The sequence below is a fragment of the Castor canadensis genome, chromosome 2 (assembly GCF_047511655.1).
Source record: "Castor canadensis chromosome 2, mCasCan1.hap1v2, whole genome shotgun sequence".
Classification (NCBI taxonomy): Eukaryota; Metazoa; Chordata; class Mammalia; order Rodentia; family Castoridae; genus Castor; species Castor canadensis.
This window is the reverse complement of record NC_133387.1, coordinates 55,203,100-55,227,714: the sequence shown is the minus strand read 5'-3', so window position 1 is coordinate 55,227,714 and position 24,615 is coordinate 55,203,100. Positions and strand designations below refer to the sequence as shown.

The following is a 24,615-nucleotide window of genomic DNA, read 5'->3' as shown; positions in this document are numbered from 1 at the left end:
CTTTAAACAAACCAGCTCACTTCTCTCCTAATGATTTCATCCTTGCTGTTTCCTCTGCCTGGTACTCTTTTCCTGCAGACTTTCCATGCCTCACTTTCAAACTTCATTCAATTCTCCATTCAATTATCCCTTCTTAGGCTCATTCTAAGGTGTCATGCTCCTGCCACTTTGGGTTTATTTTCCTTTTTGTTTTCCAACCCTAAATTTTGGGAAGGGTGCAGTAAATAGATGATAGCAATAAAAGATAGTAGTGGTAAATGTGAAAGGATCTGGAGGTTTTTGAAGGTGCAGAGAGAAAAAATGGTTTGGAAGTAGCTATGAAGAGCAAGGAAAATACATATCTCACCTCTGGGCACTGAAGAAACAGGATATAAGAGAAAAAGTAGTAGTGTTAACAGGAGATGTTCTTCATAATGGATAAGTAGATTCCATGAGATAATGTGTGTAAGGCACTTACTACCAACCAGTACATTTCCTTCCAGTGATACTGATATTGTTTCTTCCTCTTCCCCCACCTTTCTTAGAAACTAGGAGCAGGGTATATAGGAAAACCTTTGGCAAGGGAGTAGTATTTTAAAATGAGGCTAAATCAGTTGTCTGAAGTTTATAGCAAACTTGAGGAGTTAAGATCTGCTAAAGGAATCATAGAACCAATTATCAGTGATTTATCATGTGGTATCAGAACCTTCACTAAAGCTAGAGATTAGACAAAATTCTTCCCTTTTGCCATGCAGGCATATGATGGCCTTTTTTTTTTTTTTTGCTGAAGACTATTTTATTGAGGGATCATTTTTTGATAGTTCTATGATTATCTCTCATTCAATTACTAAGTACTAACCAGGCCCAACCCTGCTCAGCTTGCAAATCAGAGAGATTATGTGAGTTCAGCATGGTATGGCTATACACTGCAATTAGTTTAACTGCTGAGCAAAAGAAATGTGTTCATTCAAATGGTTCTCCTCCCGCATCCTCTGGTCCACTTCTCCCTTTCCTCTTCCTATCCCTAAATAAAACTTAGAAATCCTGTAGACTTTGGGGTTTCTCAGGGTATACAAATACTTGAAACATGGATGTAACATTGATAAATGTCAGGAGTATGTAATGCTAACATAGTAACTGAAATTATGAAGTGTTTTTTGTTGTTGTTGTTTTAGTGCTAGGGATCAAACCTAGTGTCTTTCACATGCTACTACTGAGCTACACCCCTAGCCCTGAAAGTTTTCTTTTTTAGTTGCATGTATTTTTAAACTGATATGTAACCCCCACCAAATTATACACCTTAATAGGCTACCATACCATGTTTCAATACATGTATACATTGTAAAATTAGGTTAAACATATCTATCACCTCAAACATCTGTCATTTCTTCATGGCAAAAACATTTGGAATACTTTTGCCTAGCTTTTTGAGATAGGTAGAGGACACAGTCACTACCTGTAATCACCCTACTGTGTAATAGCACATCAGAACTTCTCTTACCCAGTTGTAACTTAGTATGCATTGATCAGCCTTTCCTCATCCATCCTTCTCCCTAAGTTGTTTTTGTTCATGTGATATGTTTGATGAATATATGGAAAATCGAATATTGGAAGAATGATTATTACTTTCCATTGGATGTATCTCTGTTTAACTTTGAGAAATTTGAGTTTTGTCTTTCTTGTTTCTTTTTTTTTCCAGAGAGTGAAGGGCATTGCCCAAATCACATTGCCGTGTTATGTCGAGGCAGAGTGTTTGTCTTTGATGTAATGCATGAAGGATGTTTGATCACTCCACCAGAGCTTCTCAGGTTTTCAAACTACCTTCTTGAGTCTCATTAGATCTCAAGCTTTTGCTTGGGTTAGAAAATAAATGTTTAGAATTGCCTTTCTCTAAGAAAACAATAGGCTAAAAAATAAGAGTTTTACACTTGCTTGCTTTAAAAATATTTTTTTACTTTTAATTTAAATTAAGTCATAATCTTTTGTCCTAAAATTATTATTCTGCTTTATTTTTTAAACTAGGAATCAATAATAGTATAAGGGAGTTTCATGGATGCATACAGTATACTTTGAACAGTTCACTCCCTTTACTGTATTCCCTTTAGTTCCTTCTCTCTCTACCCACCTACTTTTCCAAACAATATTTGGCAGGTTTCATTATGCTATCTTCATACATATGTAATTTACTTCAAACCTCTTTTCCCCTGGTTTCCTCTCCTTTACGTCTCCACCACTCACTGATTCTGCCCCCAACAGTTTCCCTTTTATACTCGTCCATTGTTTTATTATTATTTTAGACCTAGATTCTGCTTATGAGTGAAAACATGCTATATTTGGCTTTTTTGACCTTGACTTATCTCACTCAATATGATGGTCTCCTGTTTCTGCAAATGGCTTCTTTTTTTTGTGGTACTGGGGCTTGAATTCAGAGACTACACCTTGAGCTACTCTACCAGCCCTTTTTTGGGATGAGGTCTTGCGAACTATTTGCCCAGGCTGGCTTTTAACAACTATCCTCCTGAACTCTGCCTCCTGAGTAGCTACAATTATAGGCATGAGCCACTGGCACCCAGCTACTTTCATCCTTCTTTATGGCTGAATAATATTCCATTGTGTGTGTGTATGTATGTGTGTGTGTATATACATATACTACATTTTCTTTATCCATTCTCCCATTGTTGGGTACCTTTGTTGATTCTACAGCTTGTCTGTTGCAAATAGTGCTGCTATAAACATGGGTGTACAGGTGTCCTTCTTGTATGTTGATTTACACTCCTTCAAATGTGTGCCCAAGAGTGGCATAACAAGTCATCAGATAGTTCATTTTAGCTTTTTGATGACTCTCCATGCTGATTTTCCTAGTGGTTGCACTAGTTTATAGTCCCACCAACAGTGTATGAAGGTTCCTTTTTTCCCTGCATCTTCGCCAGCATCTGTTGTTTGTTTTCTTAATGGTTGCCATTCTGATTGGAATTAAAATAGAATTTCATTGTAATTTTGCTTTGTATTGTCTTTATGGCTAAGTATATTGAACATTTCTTCCATGTTTTTAACCATTTGTACTTCTTGTTTTGAGAAGTGTATTCAGTTCATTTGCCCATTTATTAATTGGATTATTTGTTGCAAGTTTTAATTTTTATTAAGTGTACATGTTTATGTTCTAGTTGTCTAGTTGTAGAAAAGGAAAACATTACAGATATTACCAATGCCATCCCTTTACAGAATTAATCACTATTACTAGTTTGGTGTGTTCTGTCCTCCAGATTTATTGCAATGAATTTACATGCATATTATCATTTAAAAAGAGAGCACTGATATAAGTATATTTTATATATAGCAGATATTCATGTATATTCTTATACTTATAGTAGTATGTATATTATGTACATAGTATGTAATATTGCATGTATATATATTTTAGAGTATTGTGGAAAATTTCAAAATGTAAAGGAAATATCAACTCCTAACTTTATCACTTAACTCATCAATTCATCATCTATGCTTCAACTATAACTCTTGTGCTCCTCTCTTCACTATGTTATAGATTATTTAAAAAATCTCAGACATAATTTTCTTTTCACTATAAGTATTTTAGTATGCATCTTTAAAATAAAAGACCTCTTAAAAATTAAGACCAGCCTGGAATATACAGTAAGAACTTACGTCAAAAAAAACCACCAAAAAACCCAAAGAGAACTCTTAAAATATGCATATATTGTAGCATTATTATATCTAATAACTTTTTTCTTCTAATCAACAGTAATTCTTTAATATCATTAAATAATTTAAATTACCCATAAATTACATATTTTAACATATTATTTAAATTGTATTTTTACTAGCTATTTTATAATACAGAAGTATACACAGAGCGTACAACTAAATATGTAACCACCACCCAGGTGAGAACAGAACACTTCCAGTGTTCCAGAAGCTCCCTCAATCCTCTTCCCAGCCACTGTGCATTCCCTCTTCCCTGAAGGTGATTGGTCAGGTTTTTTACAGTTTTTATTACACAAGTCTATGGTGCACATGTGCGTGCATTTCTGTCTGGATTACACCTAGGAGAGGATTTGGTGAGGCATAAGGTGGTGTGCCAGTCAACTTCCATACAAGACAGTTTTCTGAAGTAGTTATAAGCATTTCCACTAATGTGTGAGTATTGTAGCTATATATCCATTCTATATAAGAACTCTTTCTTGGCTTTATGTGTTACAGAATAGGAGATACATATTACTTTTACATTCTATTAAAGGCATCTTTTTGATGAACAGTTCTTAATTCAAATGTAATCCAATTACTATTTTACCACATGGATATTTTTCATATTATTTTAAAGAGATTTCCCCTAATCCCAGTGCCAAGAAGATATTTTCTTATGCTATAGAGTTTTGTTTTGCCTCTCACATTTACAGTCTGCCTAGAATTGATTTTTTTGTGCAGTGTAAGGGAGAGATAGTTGTACATTAAAAAATTAGTTATTTTAGATACTTTCCTGAAGTTTACTTCATGTAGTCAATAATAAGATAATATTTCTATTGGGGTGCAGGTGCATCTATTTTATTCTTTTTAAAGTTTGAATTCCATCAAATTAATTCACTATAGCATATTTGACCACTTCTCCATTAGTACGCATTGAAGATGTTTCCATTTGTTGCCATGCCATACAATGAACATTTTCAAGTATGCCTCTGTGTATTTGGACAAAATATCTTGGGGTTGATACAAGTGAAATTTAAGCAAAATTATCATCCAGAGCAGTATTATCTTCCCTTCCAGTATTATATGAGGATACCCATTTTTCCATAGTATTATTAAATTTGAAACATACCAGATCGTTACTTGTAAGGTTGGAAGGAATCAATTTAGCTTGTGAAGTATTTTGCTTAGATAACAAAATTTGAATCACAATTAAAAGTAAGATGAATTTACATAAAAGTCTGGATTTCTGATTTTCTCTTTTTAAAAAACCCAAAATTATAACTGTATTAGCCTAACTTCTGGTTTGGCCCTGTAGTCTAAAGTTGCCCATTGCAGACTGGTTTTGTTTCAGCATGCTACCGTCCTTAGCCTTCCATACACACTTAACATTTCACTACATTGGGGTTTTTTCTTAATTTTAGTAGTAGAGAATTACTTCTCTACTACTAAATATAACAAAGATAACAAGAACTCTGGTATAAACATGGTGTTAGTATGCCTAACTTCTTTTTCCATGCTTTTTTCCTTCTTACATTCCTATCTTCCTCCGTGGTAGTAGAACCTACTTAGTTATCCAAGTGTGAGAACCACTAGAGAGTCCCTCAGCATCTCCCTTGTGTCCCATATTAATCAGGAGCCAAGCCCTCGCTGTTGTATCTCCTAAAGATTTCTCCGGTTCTTCTATCTTCTCTATCTCCATTGTCATTTCAGATTTTCATTACTTCTCTGCTGGACTACTAACTAAAATTCCAAAATGGTTTCCTTGCTTCCATATATTGTCCATACTGTTAACAGTTTTTAAAATTAAAATGTGATTGTATCCCACCTTTGCTTAAAATTCTTAAATAGTTCCCTGTAGCTTAGGATAAAATTCAAATCCCTTAGCATGATCTCGATTTGACGTTTGCCTGTGTCTTGCCCTTCCTTCTTGTGCATCATCTTCTACCCCATTGTTCTGCTTGCAATCCTTATAACATGTCAGATTATCTCTGATTTTTTTTTTTTTTTTTAGCATACTCATGTATTCTATCTGGAATACCCTCTCTTGCCTTGTCTGCTTGGCAGATTCTTATCTGTCACCACAAGGTCAGCAATTTCCTTTTCCCTTTCCTCAAACCCCAAAGAGTAGCCTCCCTTAGGCTCTTTGTACATATCTTTGTAATCTTTGTTTGGATTGAAATTATTTATTTCCATGTTTCAAATATAGATGTATCTCCAAAAGAATAGATACCAGGTGTCTTTCTCTTTCCTTTTCCCTGTCTCAAATTCCATTGCTTAATTCAGTGGTTAGCATCCAATAGAATTTCCCTGTGGATGGGTTTATTGTGTGTATATTTGAAATATACAAGCATATGTGTATGAATTAAGTGATTAGGCAAAGCTGTGTGTTATGAAAGTTTATGTAAAAATGTAAGACACATTAGAAATGTAAGATAAATTGGTCACATTCTGAATTGTAATGAGTCAGAGTGTCACAAGAACTGTATTAAAAGCCAGTGCAGTAATCCAGGAAAGAAGTAAGAGGTTGGGATTTTAAAGACAAATTCAGGAAATGTTTTAGAGATAAAATTAATAAGAACTGATGACTGGATTTGAAAAGAAAGGAAACAAATATGACTAAGGGTTTCAACTTACAGGAGTCAGAGAATTGTATTGTAATTGGAGGCAATGAGGAGGGACCATTTTAATTCTTATTTAATTTCATTTTTAATAGTAGGTTTATTGAGATCTAATTCATATACCATTTATACATTAAAGTATATGATTGAGAGTTTTTTAGTATTTCACAGAATTACAATTCTACGATCAGTTTTAGAACATTTTTGTCACCCCCAAAAATAGCCTTGTAGCCATAAGCAGTCACTCCCATTGCTCACAAATTCTTCTTCACTGTTAGCAGTCACTTCTTGTTATCTCCCAAAACATCCCTAACCCCCAACCCTAGGTAACCACCAACCTACTTTCTTACTATAAATTTCCTATTCTTGACATTTTATATGAAAGAGATCTTATAAGCATCTGTCTTTTTATATTTGGCTTATTTCATATAGCCTACTGTTCACAAGGTTCATTCATGTTTAGCATGCATTAGTGCTATATTCCTTTTCATACTGAGTAATATTTCATTATCTGGGTGTATTACATTTTATTTTAACCATTAATTAGTTCATGGACATTTCAGTTGTTTCTGCTTTTGGGTTATCATAACTAATGCTGTCATGAACCTTGTGTACTGGTTTTTATGTGGTCATAGGGTATATATCTAGGAGTAGAATTCCTGAGCCATATGGTAATGTTGTTTAACTGTCTGAGAAACTGCCAGACTGGTTTCCAGAATTCCTGTACCATTTTATATTTCCCACTGCAGTATATGAGGGTTGAAGTTTCTCCACATAGCCTCATCAACACTTACTGCCTGCCTTTTTGAGTATAGCTGTCTTACTAGGTGTAAAGGGTACTTACCTGAACACTGGAAATGCATGTGTATTTTCAAAGTATAAATTGTATTAGCCAAACTTATTTTTTAAATATAAATTATTGTCAAATGTACTTTTGGTGTAAATAGAACAAATAATCACTTTTTTTTAAAAGTTGTAGTTTAGGAAGTAAATCTACAGCTATTGTCATAATCTGGTTTTTTTTGGATGGTATGTAAAACATTTAAGTATTAATGAATATCATGATCTGTTGAAGCTCTATGTAGTCCTATTTGCCTGTGCTCTTTTTGAATCTGATTTCTTTAATCTTCCATAAGACAACTGACATATATCTACAAGAAGTGCCATAGTGAGCCTGATGGACCTGGGGTACCAGCATTGACCTGTGAGGAGCGAACCCAATGGGCCAAGGTAATAGTTTATACCATTTTTTTTAAAGAGATGCTATTGATTTTCTTTAAATACCTGTGGCTAGACTTTGGATGGGCTCTTTGGCTTTCTGGGTTCCTCCTGCTTTTCCTGTTTTGAGGTTGCTGCTGCTGCAGCTTTTAAGTTGGTTTTTTTTGTAGTTGTTGTTGGTTTTTTTCTTCTTAAACTTTTTCTCTCCTGGAAACACAAAGCAGAGGAGAAAGGTGCATCAACCCCTGGCTCCCTGCATGTCTTCACAAAGACATCATAGTTGGTCTTACAGAGGTTATCAAGCATCTTTTTCTTCTGGTTGATGTTCACAGCAGATATTATTTGTGGGCTTTGTCCTTTCCATGTTTCTGCATGGGTTCTTCCTAATTGTGGATCTTTGGTCAAGGCAACAATTCCAGCCTCCAGGGATCTGGTGTCCTGGGGGGGGGGTCTGTCCTGGCCTTGTTCATCAACTATTGTTGCTTGACTTTTCTCTTTCTGGTTGACCATATCCAAAGACAAGAGTCTTTTCAGATCATCAACTTTCTCAATTCCAGGGATGTTCTGATAGTCTCTGAGCAGTGTGAAACAGGGAGGTCATTGTTTAGGATGGACTGGACTGGTTTCTAGATGGCATTGTCCAGACCTTTAACAGACTGTGTGACTGCAGGCTGCAGTGAGCTGAGGGAGGGCTGGTGCTTCCTCTGCTAGGCAACCCAGAGACCAGGGACCTGCATCACTGACTGGGTTCAAATCAACCTCAGCAGCCTCTTGGTGGTCCTAAGCATAGTGACTTCTGACCCTACAGATCAGCACCATAGCCACTGTCTTTGCAGTAGGGCCTGAGATACATGGGCACCACTATGATGCCTTAGGCTTGACTATGTACACTATTCTTAATGAAACTTTTTGCTAGCATTTTTTATTCTTTCTGGATATATTGTATTTAAATTGTAGTATTTGATTATTATCTCCTTGCTCTTTAGGCACGAGAACATCTGATTAGTCTTAATCCGCAAAACTTGACTTTCTTAGAAAAAATTCAGAGCAGTTTATTGGTATATTCCTTCGAGGATGGCAGTCCACATGTAACTCCACAAAATTATTCTCAGGTAACTATCTTCTTCTGTTGTCTTCTTTTCTGGAGGATTCTTATGGATACTAAACAGAAAAAGGTTTTTTTTTTTTATTATAAGGCTCTTAGAATTTTTCTCAGCTATGAAGTATACATATAAAAATTGAATCTTGCACATAAATAGTGCTTTGTAAGTTGTTGCTACATTAAGACTGCTTATATATATTTTGAACCTTGTTTAAAGAAGTATGACTTTTGCTCACATATCACATGTCAGTGTTCCCCAACTGTTTCATTGATTGTATACACAGAATATTGCACAGGATACTGGAGTAAGTTAACTTCCCTTCCCAAACTCACACTAGTGTGCCTCAACTAGTTGGAAGGATTGGTTCCAAATAATGTATCACTCTTGTAAATAATTTATGTCATTTGGTTTTATTGAACACTGACTTGGGTATGTTTAAGGATAAATGTGACTTCCCCCCCCACCCCTAGGGTAATGTTTTCATTTCCTGGGGAATAAGAGGTAGTAATCATATGAGTAGAGGCTTATCATTTTTCAAAAACACTTAAAGTATTTCATAATTCAGTCATCAATATGAAATACTGATAGGAAAAAATAAGCCAGGATTAACAATCTTATAGCCAGAAACAACATTTTTTAGCTATATTGTGGGGCAAGGAGCAGGAATCACCAAACTACTTCTTAAGGAAGAATATATTTTAATGCAGTGTTGTTCAAACTTTTTGGGCCACAGTCTGTATTTAGAAATAGGATTAGATTCCAGCCACTGTGTATACATACATGAGCATACATGTATACACATATGTAAATTTTATAAAATAGTAGTTACTTTTACTGTCTGTGATACAAACTGCTATTTCTATCCTATTTTATTCTTAGTGAAGAAGTTCATTGTGATGCATTAAATTGATTTTATGACTCATTAAATGGGCCAAAATCTACAGTTTGAAAAATAGGTTTAGTGGAATATGAATTGTTATACTATTCAAGTTACTGAAGGTTAATATTTTCAATCATATGTTCTATAAACATCCATGAATAAGGTACCAGCATTCTATTTTCTGGTTGGATTTTCCTAACTCAAGAATTGAGAAATGGCTGAAGTCAGGGCCAGAATTATTACCCCCTGAATATAACTGTCTTATCACTTTATTATATTTCGTTGATCTGAAAATAAAAATGAAATGATATATTTATGTTTAAATTGAGTTATGTTTAAGTTTAATAGTTATAGAACAATGTTAAAACCCTTTTTAAATTGGAAAAATTAAATTTAGGTACTTGAAGCACTTCTTGTTGGAGATCCAGTAGTGCGCTGGGGTGACAAATCCTATAATTTGATTTCCTTTTCTAATGGAGTATTTGGCTCTAATTGTGATGTAAGTAAACTAATGAATTTTTTAAAAATTTAATTATGAATTCTTAGTGAAAAAGCATAGTCAAGTTATTTTCTTATATACTAAGGCCAACAGTTTGGTGTTATCTGCAAAAAGGAACTTTGTATAAGTTTTGTGTAGTGTAATTTCTTAAAACTTGTCTGCTTACTAAAAATCGTACCCTATTTTTAAAGATACTGTGTGGTATCATTCCCCATACCTAAGGAGATGTATATAGGTATACTTCTAGATTTCAAGATTTCCCTAGTAACTAGGTAACTGTTTTCCCACAGTGACACATGATCTTTGGGACACCATTTAGACTATGAGTATCAAAGGAAGGAAGGGAAAGGGAATTGCCAGCATTTATGATTTTCGTAAAAAATAAAGAACTTCTTTTCTTTCTCTGTCTTCCATTTAAGAGGTCTATAAACCAAGAAAATGAAAAATAAGAAAAAGGGTTCAGTCTTTTTTTTTTTTTCCCCAGAGGTGGGGATTGAGTCCAGGACCTCCTGCATGTTAGGCAAACACTACTAGCCTAGCCCTTTTCAATGTTTTTCATTAATTTGTATTTATTCACTTTTAAGTGATAGAAATTTAATCCATCATTAGCTTAAAAAAAATTTGTTAGTATAGGAGTATAACTAATGTGGATAAGGCTGAATTCCAGTATCCAAATGCTTTCATTACAAATCTTTTCCCCCATTTTTTGGCACTCTTGTTTGACTTTTTAGGAGACTGCCCATTGTGATTATTGTATCTATAGTTTCAAGTCTATTTCATAGCTCTCTTACTTAGCTTAGTGACTTCAGTGGAAATAGCCAGCTTCTTCTTTTCCAGTGGTTCCAACAAAAGTCCTGAAAAAACACTTATTGATTGTAATTCATCTCTGTGAACCATGTGCCTGTACCTGGGACAGTTGCTTTCATTAGCTTGGCCTGGGTTACATGCCCAACCTTGGAACTCAATGGGTAGAATTAGTCTCATTCAACTCATTACAGAGAGATGTGATGGTTGCCAAGTAAAGTAGCTGTTATTCCAAAGGCAGGTGGGTTGGTGATAAACAGGTGCTAAAAGTAGACATTTATCATAGTAGCTCATGGTAGTGACCATAAAAGGTTTTGCTGAGCCATTTTGATTGTTTTCTTTATTCTTCGTTTGAATCCACTGTTGACAGAATATTTCTTTTTTTGGTTAATTGCCTGTTTTCTTCTTTTCTGTGCCTTGTTTGATTTCCTTGACCTTCCAGTCTGTGTTAGGTCCTCTTTGTTCCCTGCAAAGTATCCTTTGTAAGGTAGTTATTACCTTCTGGCTTCTCTCAATTTCTCTTGGGCCTGTCTGTAACAGAGAGACTAACATCCCTCTTGTTCTTATTTACTGATTTCAGTAAAATGGGTAGAAACTGATACTGTTCTCTTAAGCAATATATGTGATAATATCTGTGAAAATTCTTTATAAAACTGTAAACCACTACTTAAGTGTGAGATGTGGTTGGAAAGTAGGTTCATCAATGACCTGCCCTTCTTGATATTTGCACTTGGTGCTGACAGATGAATGGCTATGCATCTTGGATTGACCTCTTTTCTCAGGAGCCTAGCCTATGTTATGGCCACTTAAGTAAGTTAAACTGTACTTAAAGGCTCCGTTGGGCCATGATACAGGACAACATACGCTAACAACCCATAGTGTTAGGGTAACATTTAAGACAATTAATTACTTCCTCTCAAGCTTTCCCTCTTTCCTTTCAAGGCTAGCAGTATTACATTCAGTTCATGAATGATAATTCTTTAATGTTAAGTGGAAGCAGTAACACAGAGAAGGAACCATCTGATGTGATTATCACCAAAGGAACATGAGGGAAATAAGGCAAAAAAAAATTTGTCCTCCACAATAAGTGGGAAAATTCACTAGCTACAATTCCTTTCCCTCAATATAGCCATCAAATTCATAACACCTGTAACAGAGCCCATCTCTCCCACTTTTTTAACCATTGAGAATTATTTCTGCCATATCTAGGCAGGTATATACCCAGAATGGTTATGCTTTCTGTTACCCAGTAACCTTCCTTCCCTAAAGAAGTTCATACCCATCCTAATGCCATCCCCAATTGATTTCCACATTGTTCTTATAGTTCCAGGACATTTTGGCTATATACATACACTGCTCTGATTTCCAGTAAAAATAGCAGCTAATTTCTGTGGATTGGTCATGTTACTTTACACACACATACCCATTACTTACAAGAGCCCTGTTAGGTGCTTTCAACTTTAAACATTTGTTCTGCTTTTTTTTTTTTCTCAAAAACATAAATAGGTCCTGTTCTTTGGATATCTATATCTTTATCATTAGGATGTGAACCATTTGAGGCTATACCTTACCCATTAAAAGTAAAGAGAAAGTGAAAGGAAAATACTGGGTCAAGTTTTAACCTGATACAAAGGATTGAAAATATTGTGTGTTTTCATTTTAGCATGCACCTTTTGATGCGATGACTATGGTTAGCATTGGCTATTATGTTGATGAAAAAATTTTAGAGACTGAAGGAAGATGGAAGGTATGCCAGAACAAATACTTCATCCTTTTTTTCCCCTAACATTTTCATATATGAAAATATATTTGAGTCCTCCCTATTTTTAGGGTTCAGAGAAAGGACAGGATATACCACTTCCAGAGGAGCTTGTTTTCACTGTGGATAAGAAAATATTAAATGACATCAACCAAGCAAAAGCCCAGTACCTCAAACAGGTAGATTTTTCACTTTCTCCTAGACAGTAATGCTTTCTCTTTTGAATACCACATACATAAATGTGGCTCTCACACAAGCATTCAACATAAAACATTTTAAAATGACAACTTTAATACCTTTAATCCTGTATGTCTGATGATCACTTTAATGCAAATGATAATTTGTTTCTCTTTGGGGGTATTGTCCTTAGTGATTTTTCACTGTCATATTCTTTATTAGGCATCTGATCTACAAGTTGTAGCATATGCCTTCACATCTTTTGGCAAAAAGCTAACCAAGAAGAAGATGCTTCACCCTGACACATTTATTCAGCTTGCACTTCAGCTGGCCTACTACAGATTACATGGAAGGTGAGGACCATGTGTTTCCATTTTCAGAATCTTTTACATAACAATTCATTCTAACTCCTAGTGTTCTTTCTCACTTTGTACCTTACTTTGTGCTTTCTTCAATAGTATATATTTATATCTATATCTATATTAGTATATACTAATATATTATTGGTATATCTGAGACATTTCACAGATTTTCTTTGATATTTTATTTATCACATGAAAAGTATTCATGTGATACTTTTGAAGTGCTTGATCTCTTCTACAAGAGGCTTTTCCATTTATTGGCATTCAGATCACTTGGTTTTCTTGCATCCTGTTTACTGATAAGTTATGAAAAGTTATGATTTTGTAGATTATACAGACTTTACTCACTTTTAGAGTAGGAGGGACACCATATTGTGACTTTCTGTATCCTAGGCAGAAGTGGAAGCCCCTTTATCTTTTATGTCCAATCTGATAATGTCTGTCTTAAATGAGATGATTAATTTGCATTTAGTATAACCACCAATAAAGTTGTGTTTAAGTCTACCATATTGCTGTTTATTTTCTCATCTTTATTTCTTTTTTGTCTTCATTTGAATTCTAGAAGTGCATTTTTTGTGTCATTTTATCCCTGTCAGCTCTTCAAGTAATTACACTAAGGTTTAGAAATTTATATCTTTAACTTATCACAGTCTACCTTCATGCTTCATATATTTTCCACTTCAGATATAATGTAAGAACCTTAAACTAGAATGCTTCTGTTTCCCTGTTCCCAGTGTTCATGTTGTCATATGTTATATTTCTACATGTTATAACTCTGTAATGCCCTTTTAGTATATTTGCACTAAGCAGATTATAATGCTTTATTGTGGGAAACACATACAGCATGAGATTTGCCATTTTAACTTGTGTGTACACACGTGCATGTGTGTGTGTGAGTATGTGCATTGTGTGGTATGTGCATGTGTGCGTGTGTGTGTTTGTGGTGTGTGTGCGTGTGAGAGTGAGTGTATGTGAGTTTGTGTGCATGTGTGGTGTGTGTGAGTGCATGCATGTGAACGTGAGTGTTTGAGTGCATGTGTGCATGCATGTGTGTGTGTGGTATTCGGGTTTGAACTTAGGGCTGTGTGCTGCTAGGCAGGTGGTCTGCCACTTGAGTTGCACTCCCAGCTCTTTTTTGCTTCATTGATTTTTCAGATAGGTTCTTATGTTTTTGTCCTTGGCCAACCTGTCCTCCTACCTATGCCTCCTATGTAGCTTGGATTACAGGTATATACCGCCACTCCAGCTTGTTGCTTGGGATGGGGGTCTCAGCAACTTTTTGTTCAGGCTGGTCTTGACTGTGATCCTCCTGATTTCCTTCCACATAGAAGGGACCACAGGTGTGCACCTCCATGCCTGACCCACCATTTTAAGTATTCACTATGGTATACACTCCTTGAAAGAATTGAAAATATCTCCCAGGTAGTAGGATTTTAGGTATGAGTCACCATGCCTGGCGTATTTTCACCTTTTCACTATCATGAATAGTGCTGCTATAACCATCAACGTACAAGTATCTGTTTTGAATCCGGTTTTTAATTCTTTTGAGGAGTAGAATTGTTGGGATGTGTTGTAATCCTGTGTTTAACTTTTGGAGGAACTGCCAAACTATTTTCCATATAGTTGTATCACAATGCAGAACTTCCAGTTCTCCCTATCCTTGCCAACTGTTATTTTAAAAATTGTAGCCATCCTAGTATTCATGAGATGTATCTCACTCTGGTTTTCCTGTGTATTCTGTAATGACTGTTGAGGAGTATCTTTTCACATGTTTATTGGCTCTTTGTATATTTGACAAAATACCTGGTCAGTTCCTTTGCACATTTGTTCATTGGGTTTTTCTTTTGTTGTTAACTTTTAGGAGTTATTTATATTTTCTGGACATGAAACCTTTATCACATATATGACTTACAAAAATTGTCTGTCATTCTGCAGATTGACCTTTTGCCCTCTTAGTAGTGTCCATTGATGCACAGTTTAACATTTTGATGCAGTCCAATTTTTTTCTATTTTTTTTCTTTTGCTGCTTGTGCTTTTGGTATTATATTCAAGAAATCATTACCAAATTCAGTGATGAAGCATTTGCCCTCTGTTTTTTTCTAAGTTGTGTTTGTGTGTACATGTGTATGTGTGGAGAGAGAGAAAGAGAAATGATGCAGTCTGAGTCCATTCCTGAGAAGTAAGTTAAGTGGCATGGGGGTCATGATGGTCCAGTTCTGCAGGCCCAAGGTTCAGGAGCACCAACGTCTGAGAGCAGGACAAGGTGGATGCTCCTGCTCGTATGTGGCTTTGCTCTTCCTTTGTCTTGTTTTTCTGTTTGGACCTTCAACAGATTGGATAATGCTCACTTATGGTCTGTAGATTCAAATGCCACAATATTTTGAAAACACCCTCATAGATACACTCAGAAATGAGTTTTACTAACTATCTGGGTGTTCCTTCATCCAATGAAGTTAATGTATAAAATTAGCCACCAGAGTCCAATTTCATTCTTTTGCATGTGGATATCCAGTTTCCCCAGCATCATTGAAGATTTGATGCTTGCTTTCAATTGAATGGTCTACATATCATTGTTGAAAATCATTTGACAAAAGGTCACTGAATAGATGAACTTAAACAGTATTTTAACCCTCTTAGTGCCCACATTCAGACCTTTCACTCTCCCTCCACTTGATCTCATCTGAGCATAAATGCTAGCGACTGGACAAGTAAGAGTACTTTATATCTAAAAATTATGTATCATTCACTAGTTTTGGGAACAGATACCACTCTTAGGAACTTAATGCTTCTACTTAATTCTAGTTATCTGTGTTCTATATGAAGAAGCAAAAGCCAAGGACTTTGTATTATCTATTTCTGTTATAAATTATCCTAAAATGTAATGACTTAGAATATGAACATTCATCATGTCACATTTTCTAAAAGTCAACAATCAAGGCACAGGTTAGCTAGATATCTGTCTCATTTGTGTGGGCATAGTGTCAACTAGAGCTGAGTTTTTATTTATAGGTTTCCTGAGGGAGAATCTATGTCCCAGTTTACTCACAAAGTTATTAGCAGGACTCACTTTCTCCCTAACTTTTGTTCAGAAGGTTTCCTTCAGTTTTTGCCACCTGTACCTCTCCAGTGTGCCAACTGGGTTTCCTTAGAGCAAAGAAGTAAGAGCAACAGAGAGCTTTTTTTTAATAACCTGATTTCAAATGTGACATCGCATCACTTTTGCTGTATTCTGTCTAGAAGCAAGTCACTAAATCCAGCCCACACCCAGAGTGTACCAGAGCATAAACAGCAAGAGTTATGGATCATTCAGGGCCATCTTGGAGGCTGCCTACCTTAGACTGCAATGTATATAACCTGAGAGCAGCCAATCCTTTGAAATAGCCTATGTTATCAGAGCATTTTCTTGCTCTTTAGTTTTGAAAAGATTCTTTGTTATTCAGAGTCTCAACTATACTGTGAATTGTACAACTTCTTTTCTGAACAGAGTCAGCTTTATTAGGTAACTGTATTTGTAATAACATTAAAGAATTTTCTTTTTTATGATACACTTGAAATTTTTTTCATAGCCCTGGTTGCTGCTATGAAACAGCCATGACAAGATATTTTTATCATGGTCGTACAGAGACTGTGCGCTCATGTACAGTAGAAGCAATCAAGTGGTGCCAGTCCATGCAGGATCCTTCTGCCAGCGTAAGTATTAGAAAAGAAAAGTTTGAAGGATTTAATTATTTTAAAGGAACCTTAGCCTTTGAATAACTAACTTTTGCTTCAGTTTCCCTGGATCATTAAAATACTTTAAGACATACTCTCTGAAGTGTTCAGAGCATGTGTTCTTTTGCCAGTGAAGTATATGCTAAAAAACTGAGAAGACCTAAAGAGAAACACATTTGTGTCATTTTCTAAGCAGTGTCTTTAGTACTCTTGAATATTTTACTACTACTGATCTACCTTTAGAAAACCACCAGAAAAATGCAGAATTTTCCTACCATACCTTTAAAAGGAAGCTTTTCCTCATGTGGTTAGTTGAGTGTTTTTGACATCACAGATTCTGGTTCTTGTTTGAAATCATTTTTCCATAACAGGTGTGTATGTTTTGTTTTGAATTTTTTTGAAGTATATTAGACAATGGTGTATTTCTTTACTACTATTATTTTGGCGTTTTGCTTATTTCTTTAGTTTTGATAGATATGATTCATGTATGTGTTTATTTTCATAGAAATTTTTTATTACCACTTTTGTAGTTATGCTTTTGTTCTGAAATCATAGTTGTTTCTGTTTTTATGTATGTCAGTCACTTCAGTGCTGCCTACAAGTTCCTATCTTCCTATTCCAGGAGTGAAGTAGGGTATACATGGAAGAAAAGGCAATAGAAGGATTAAGGAAAGACAGAAGCATGTGTTGCAGGGCTACGTAGAAATCTTTTCTGTCCCAGATTACCCAAATCCTAGTTATAATGAATTTAGGTTTTGTTTGTTTGTTTAGTTGGGTTTTAAACAGTTTGTTATTGAAATTTAGTTTCTTGATTTGTATTGAAACTTGGTTGTCCTCATTTTTAACACAGTTTCTTGAGAAGCAGCAAAACATGTTACAAGCTTTTGCAAAGCATAATAAAATGATGAAAGATTGTTCAGCTGGAAAAGGTACTTACATTGAAACTACTATGACTTTTAAAAAAATCTCTTCAGTTGAAAACTTTTTTCTAACTTCAGATTTTGGATTTTATTGCAGGATTTGACCGGCACCTTTTAGGTCTGTTACTCATAGCAAAAGAGGAAGGCCTCCCTGTTCCAGAACTCTTCACTGACCCACTTTTCTCCAGAAGGTAATAATAGTGTAGTGTTTTATAGCTTCTATGAATCAGCTTCTTTTTCTGAATGTTAAAAGTTCTTCAAAAATAATATAAGAATCTGTATGCCTATAAAATATCCTTTCTTTGTGCCATACAGTGGAGGAGGTGGAAATTTTGTTCTCTCAACAAGTCTGGTTGGTTATTTGCGAGTTCAAGGAGTGGTGGTTCCCATGGTACACAATGGATATGGATTTTTCTACCATATCAGAGATGACAGGTGAGGCTCTTTTTTTGTTCTTACTGAGTGGAGTAAGAAAGGTATCACATTTGTTATTTGAATATTTTTCCTACACCATGATTCTGATTATGTTGTCACCTGTCACTTGCTGCATAAGTGACTTTTATTGCCACTTTGGCATTCACTGTGTGTTTGTTTCTCTGTCATGCTTCTCAGACACTTGTGAAACCAATCCTTTAGGAGTTTTTATATAGAATACTTTCCAGGTTGTTTCAATGATCATATGATCACCTTCAAAATCAGTATATTCTTTAATATATTTAGCCTATACAAAGTATTTTTTTATAAGTTCAGATTAAGATTTGTAAATATTTTTTGGTCAGCCATATTGATGGGCTCTAGACCAACAGATTAAAGGAAGTAGGCTTAGAGATACTTCAGATGGCATGCAGAAAATTGGAATGTTTTTATACTTTCCTCTTTTAAAAGATTTTAGTATTTTCTCAAAATTTTATCATTTGCTTCCATGTCAAGTGTGATTTGTGCATAGTAGTTATACAATGGTACTTGTTATTGTTGACTTCTAAGTCCTTAAATTATATATTCCCATAATAGTCAGTTTGTGTACATCAGTGTACAGTTAAAAACTGAATGATAAAAGCTAGACATGGGTCTTTTTTTTTTTTCATAGAAAAAGAGTCAGAGGTCTAAAATCATTCACAGAGAGTAAGTAAGAATTCTAACATGCTCCTTGACAAATAGGAGATTCTATGTTCTATGCAGTGATAAGAGTTAGGCTACATATTTCACAGCTCTCTGACTTTGAGAAAACTCTACTGTTAATGATCTTGGGGAAGAATTTCCATCTACTTACTCAGGAAACATTTAGTGGTATAGTCTATAGTGTATCAGGTATTGTTTTGGTGCTAAGAACAAAAAAAATCCCCTTTCTTTAAGATTTTACTTTCTACCTAGATATAGACAAAAGCAAACAAAAAATAGGTTTCAATAGTCATGAATGCTGTACAGGAAAATAAGCAATTTGGTGTGGTTATAGAGATTTACTGCTAGGGAGGTGGTGCAGTGCTTCATACAGTGTGGTGAGTGACTATCTCTGGAGAGTGATAAAGCTGAGACATTAAAGAGAAGGAAGTAATTCTAAGTATAGACAAGGAAACAACTGTCTAGAACCTTGACTATGCTTACGCTCTTCTCCGCTTCTACCCAAGCCAAGCCACCATCTTCATCCACGCGGTCTATTGCACCTGGTTTCTATGCGATCATCTTGTTTCCACTTGGGCTTTCCTACAGACTACTCACTACACTGAAGCCCTGGGGCCTTCTAAAAATATAACTCAAGTCCTGTCACTCTTCCACTCAAAACCTTCCAAGGGTTTCCCACTTCACTCAACATAAAATCCAAAGTCCTCCTATGAGATCCTATATGATCTAGCTCTCAATTGCCTTCCTGACTGTATCTTCTACAACTCAGTCTTTCACTCCAGCTACACTGGACTTGTTGATTCTTAAATGTTCCAAACAAGCTCCCTCCTCAGGTATTCATAATTATGATCTCCTCTGCCTAGTATTCTCTTCCTTAAGATATATGCAAGGATAATCTGCCCTTACTCCATATAGACATTTCTTCAAATGTCACCTCATCTGAGAGGTCTTCTGCGACTATCTGAAATATAAAAATAGCACTTTGTCTCCCCTCTATACACCTGCTGCTTTTTCTTTATAGTCTTAAAAAATACCTAGTGTGTGTGTGTGTGTGTGTGTGCGCGCGCGTGTGTGTGTGTGTGTGTGTGTGTGTGTAAAATCTATTTTTACCTCCCTGGAATGTAAGTTCCATAAGAACAGGGTGTTTGTTTCTATATCCCCAACTCTGTAACAATGCCTCATAAATACGATGCAGTCAGTAAATATTTTCAGAGTAACTTTGTTGAAAAAAAGTGTACAGGTCCTAGGAAAAGAAAGAACTTGGTACTTAAAAGGGGCAGAAAGAAGCAGTATAGCTGTAAATTAGCAGTTGAGGGAAGGGTGACAGTAGAAGTTAAAGAGGTAGACAGGAGTTAAATCTTGTTAGGACAGTGTTGTTGACCCTGAGTACACATAAGAATCACTTGGAAAGCTTAAAAAAAAAAACAAAAGAAAGAAACTGGAGATACTGGTATGTAGAGCCTTGTAACATAAGGAGTTTGAATTTTCTATAATAATAGGGAAGCATTTCATACATTTTAAGCCTGGAAGTTACATGTTTTACTTACATGTAACAGTATCATTGGCTGCTATATGGAGTATAAATTGAGTGGACAGAAACATGGACAAGAATGAAATGAGGGGTGTTAGGAACTGTCTTAGTCCAAAGAATACCTGAAACTTGGTAATTTGTAAAGGATTGCTGATTCTGATGATGGCATTTACAAGGATGGGGAGAAACTGGTTTGGAAATATGTTAGGATAGACTCAAGAATAGTGTTTTATACATGTTGATTTGGAGAGTCCTGCTAACACCAGAACCCATTATATTCATGCACAAGAGCATATTTCAATAGGAGGTGGATACTTGACTGTGGAGCACACAGAGGTAGAGGTATACATTTATGAGTCATTTGGGTATATACAGGTATACCGAAAGTAGTTTTCAGATAAAATACCTGAAAATTGTGTGGAAGAATTTTTTTCCAATTCATTGTTAAATTTGAAATTTGTGTGACTTAAAGAATAGTAGTTTAAAATAGCATTTTTCTTTAAATGTACTATATTCCCACTGTAAAAAATTTATAAAATATGAGGAAAGTTATCCATATTTCCATTATAAGGCACAAAACAATTATTGTATAATGTTTCCAATCTTTACTGCAGACTGTGTATAGAATTTTCACTAATTTAAATATGTAATTTTTGTTCATTTTGTGATTTCATTTTCACTTAAGATCGTTTCAGATTCCCAATACTCATTAAATATGCTTCAAGTACACTTTTAAAGATTGAATAATTTCCACCCTTCCATATCAGAGGACTTACGGCACTTAGTGAGGAATAATTTGAAATGTTCTGTAAGAAAAGCTACATAATTTATCTCACTGTTTCCTTATCTTCTTTTCCTGTCATTACAAATAATTTGTTATGAATATCCTTTCTCATTTTGTTACATCATTGCCAACACTAGGTTTTAGAGTATTTTTACTGACTTGATAGAAAAGATAATCTTAGATTCTTTGTTTACTTATAAAATTAACCATTTTTCATTATTTATTGGCATTTATGTTTCTTTTGTGACTCTTTTAAATAGGAAAGGGTGTTTCTATAATTTAGAAAGAAAACTGAATTTTAAAAAATTTTAATAATCTGTGGAAATATGTGACTGTTGCTAAATACTTGGGAATTCCATGCACAGTATAGATGGGAAATGACTGTAGGTGAATCACTAGGTGAAAATAGGAAAGGTTCCTGCATATTTTTCAGTGAATATAAATCAAAAGTTGGTTTCGTAACACTAGGGTGCAGCTCAGTGGTGGAGTGCTTACTTAGCTTTCATAAGGCCCTGGGTTCAGTCCACCAAAAAATAAAAAGTTTTGGGGTTAGATATATCTCAGTGGTAGAGCACTTGTCTAGCATGTGTGAGCCCTGGGTTCAATACCAAAAAAGAAAAGACAAAAAAAAAAGTTTCATCATTACATATGGGAATTGAACATGTTTTTATTTCATTCTGATGAATCTGAAGCCCATGTTGAAGACATAATTTGCTATCTTTTTTCAGCAATGTGAAAATTGCATGGTTGTCCAGAAGCTGTACACTACACATTTTGATTTTGAGCTTTATTCATGTTCTTCATAAAAACTAATGAGTGTCTGTGAAGGAGAAGGCTAGTTCACAAAAGTTAGGAACCAAGTTTTCTATTCTGAGTCCAGCAGAAGCCAGGCTCCTCTCCTATTTACTTCAGCTTCCTGAGGCAAGATTTGGTTCAAAGACAGCATCTAAAAATAGCTTTCCCACCTCTGGTTCTTCTAAAAATAGCTTTTCCCACCTTTTATCTATCTCTGTTTTTCCTTTTAAAATACATTTTTTAAGTGCTGTACTTTTTTTTAAAAGTTCAATTTTTTTTTTTATTGTGCTGGATGGGGGTACATTATGGCATTTATAAAAGTGCTTACAAGTATCAAATATATCATGTTTGAATTTACCCCCTCCACCACTCTCCTTTATCCCCCCTCCCAACATGAATTCATATTCCAACTCATTCTAGTGGTACTTTATAGAAAGGTTTTTGTTGTTGTTATGTTGTGAACACAACAAGGGCTTTAGCGCCCTCTTGGGCTGTAATTTTTTTTTTTTTTTTTTTACAGTTACTTTTATTTTTTATTTATTTATTTATTTATTTCCATTTTTCTTTTATTATTCATATGTGCATACAAGGCTTGGTTCATTTCTCCCCCCTGCCCCCACCCCCTCCCTTACCACCCACTCTGCCCCCTCCCTCTCCCCCCCCCAATACCCAGCAGAAACTATTTTGCCCTTATTTCTAATTTTGTTGTAGAGAGAGTATAAGCAATAATAGGAAGGAACAAGGGTTTTTGCTTGGTTGAGATAAGGATAGCTATACAGGGCATTGACTCATTGATTTCCTGTGCGTGGGTGTTACCTTCTAGGTTAATTCTTTTTGATCTAACCTTTTCTCTAGTACCTGTTCCCCTTTTCCTATTGGCCTCAGTTGCTTTAAGGTATCTGCTTTAGTTTCTCTGCGTTAAGGACAACAAATGCTAGCTAGTTTTTTAGGTGTCTTACCTATCCTCACCCCTCCCTTGTGTGCTCTCGCTTTTATCATGTGCTCATAGTCCAATCCCCTTGTTGTGTTTGCCCTTGATCTAATGTCCACATATGAGGGAGAACATACGATTTTTGGTTTTTTGAGCCAGGCTAACCTCACTCAGAATGATGTTCTCCAATTCCATCCATTTACCAGCAAATGATAACATTTCGTTCTTCTTCATGGCTGCATAAAATTCCATTGTGTATAGATACCACATTTTCTTAATCCATTCGTCAGTGGTGGGGCATCTTGGCTGTTTCCATAACTTGGCTATTGTGAATAGTGCCGCAATAAACATGGATGTGCAGGTTGGGCTGTAATATTTTTGTTCCCTTTTGTTCTTCAGCTCTAATCATCTAGTGAATTACAGGTACCCTAGCATTATATATAAATATTCCATCTTCAATAGTGTCAGGTTACATATACCTAACATCAGCAGGAATCCACATTTCATGTCTGAACCGCCAAGTGGAATAAAGGTACTGGCTCTATCCATCATCTCTATTTGGAGCCTATCACATAATCATTCATCATGTGTTATTTGTGCTTCACAGGTTCGTTGTGGCTTGTACAGCCTGGAAATCATGTCTGGATACTGATGCAGAAAAGCTAGTTCAGCTGATTTTTTGTTCTTTCCATGATATGATGCAGCTGATGAACACTGCTCATCTTTAGAGATTAGGCACTTACCAAATGTATCAATAAGCCGGGTATTGAGATTGAATTGGTGATATAAGGTATGAGGGAATGTTGACTTAAAGAAATTTGTTAAGTGTAGAAATGAGTAGAATCATGTTCTCTAAATTTTTTTCTGCCATGGAAGGTAGAAATATTTTAAAGCTTCCTCTGATGCAATAACAAAGCAAATTATGATATAGTGACTAGAACTATGCAGTGTTTAAGATAAGCCTCAACAATGCAAATCTACAAATTTTAACAATGCAAATCTTACTCTAATTTTAAAATATTTTGTTGGTACTTGTGTAGGTTACAAAATCCTTTCTGAACACATAGAATCTATCTTTCAAGCACTTTAACGTTTTCTAATTGCCAAAGGATATGAAATACATGATTGGATGCTGATTTCCCTAACATCAGTGCCTTCCATACTCACTACAGGGATACAAGCCTATTGTGTTTGATGAGAAAAACCACTGTAATTCAGTTCTGATCTAAAATAGTTTCTTTGAACAAACAGAAGAATTAGGTCAAAGTAGGGAGATTTATATCCTCTATAACATGCAAGAAAATCCTAACAAAATTTATTATGATATGTTGTAATTGTTTTGTGATTATAACAATAAAGCACATATTTAAAACTAATTATTTTCATGACTTTTTTATTTATTTATATTTTTGTTATGTCAGCTCTTCATTATTTATGTTTTTTGTCAATAAGGTGGGAATCTATTAAAGCATTAAAGAATTATTGCAGTAGAATAACGTTAGAAAATTTTTAAGTATTTTGGTTACTGGGTAAGGTAAAACTAATCTTTTAGGAATAGAGCCCATTTTTATTTATTTATTTTATTTTATTATTCATATGTGCATACAAGGCTTGGGTCATTTCTCCCCCCTGCCCCCACCCCCTCCCTTACCACCCACTCCACCCCCTCCCTCTCCCCCCACCCCCTCAATACCCAGCAGAAACTATTTTGCCCTTATTTATA

The 24,615-nt window shown here is 35.2% G+C and overlaps 1 protein-coding gene across 8 annotated transcripts in view; it reads left to right on the top strand.

Moving 5' to 3' along the window:
• Positions 1-24,268, top strand: part of Crot (carnitine O-octanoyltransferase) — a 36,535-nt gene extending 12,267 nt beyond the window's left edge. For 5 of the 8 annotated variants that reach the window (XM_074064850.1, XM_020178381.2, XM_074064848.1 and 2 more), the window contains 12 exons: positions 1,679-1,787; positions 7,436-7,529; positions 8,504-8,629; positions 9,898-9,999; positions 12,467-12,550; positions 12,634-12,741; positions 12,962-13,092; positions 16,668-16,791; positions 17,663-17,741; positions 17,830-17,923; positions 18,048-18,167; positions 23,500-24,268. In XM_074064850.1, the coding sequence (XP_073920951.1) occupies positions 1,679-1,787; positions 7,436-7,529; positions 8,504-8,629; positions 9,898-9,999; positions 12,467-12,550; positions 12,634-12,741; positions 12,962-13,092; positions 16,668-16,791; positions 17,663-17,741; positions 17,830-17,923; positions 18,048-18,167; positions 23,500-23,620 (1,292 nt within the window). In that variant the 3' untranslated portion in view covers positions 23,621-24,268. Of the gene's footprint in view, positions 1-1,678; positions 1,788-7,435; positions 7,530-8,503; positions 8,630-9,897; positions 10,000-12,466; positions 12,551-12,633; positions 12,742-12,961; positions 13,093-16,667; positions 16,792-17,662; positions 17,742-17,829; positions 17,924-18,047; positions 18,168-23,499 lie in introns of those variants that run through there. The other 3 variants (XR_012445172.1, XR_012445174.1, XR_012445173.1) reach the window with 3 other exon arrangements.
• Positions 24,269-24,615: the final 347 nt, after the last annotated feature.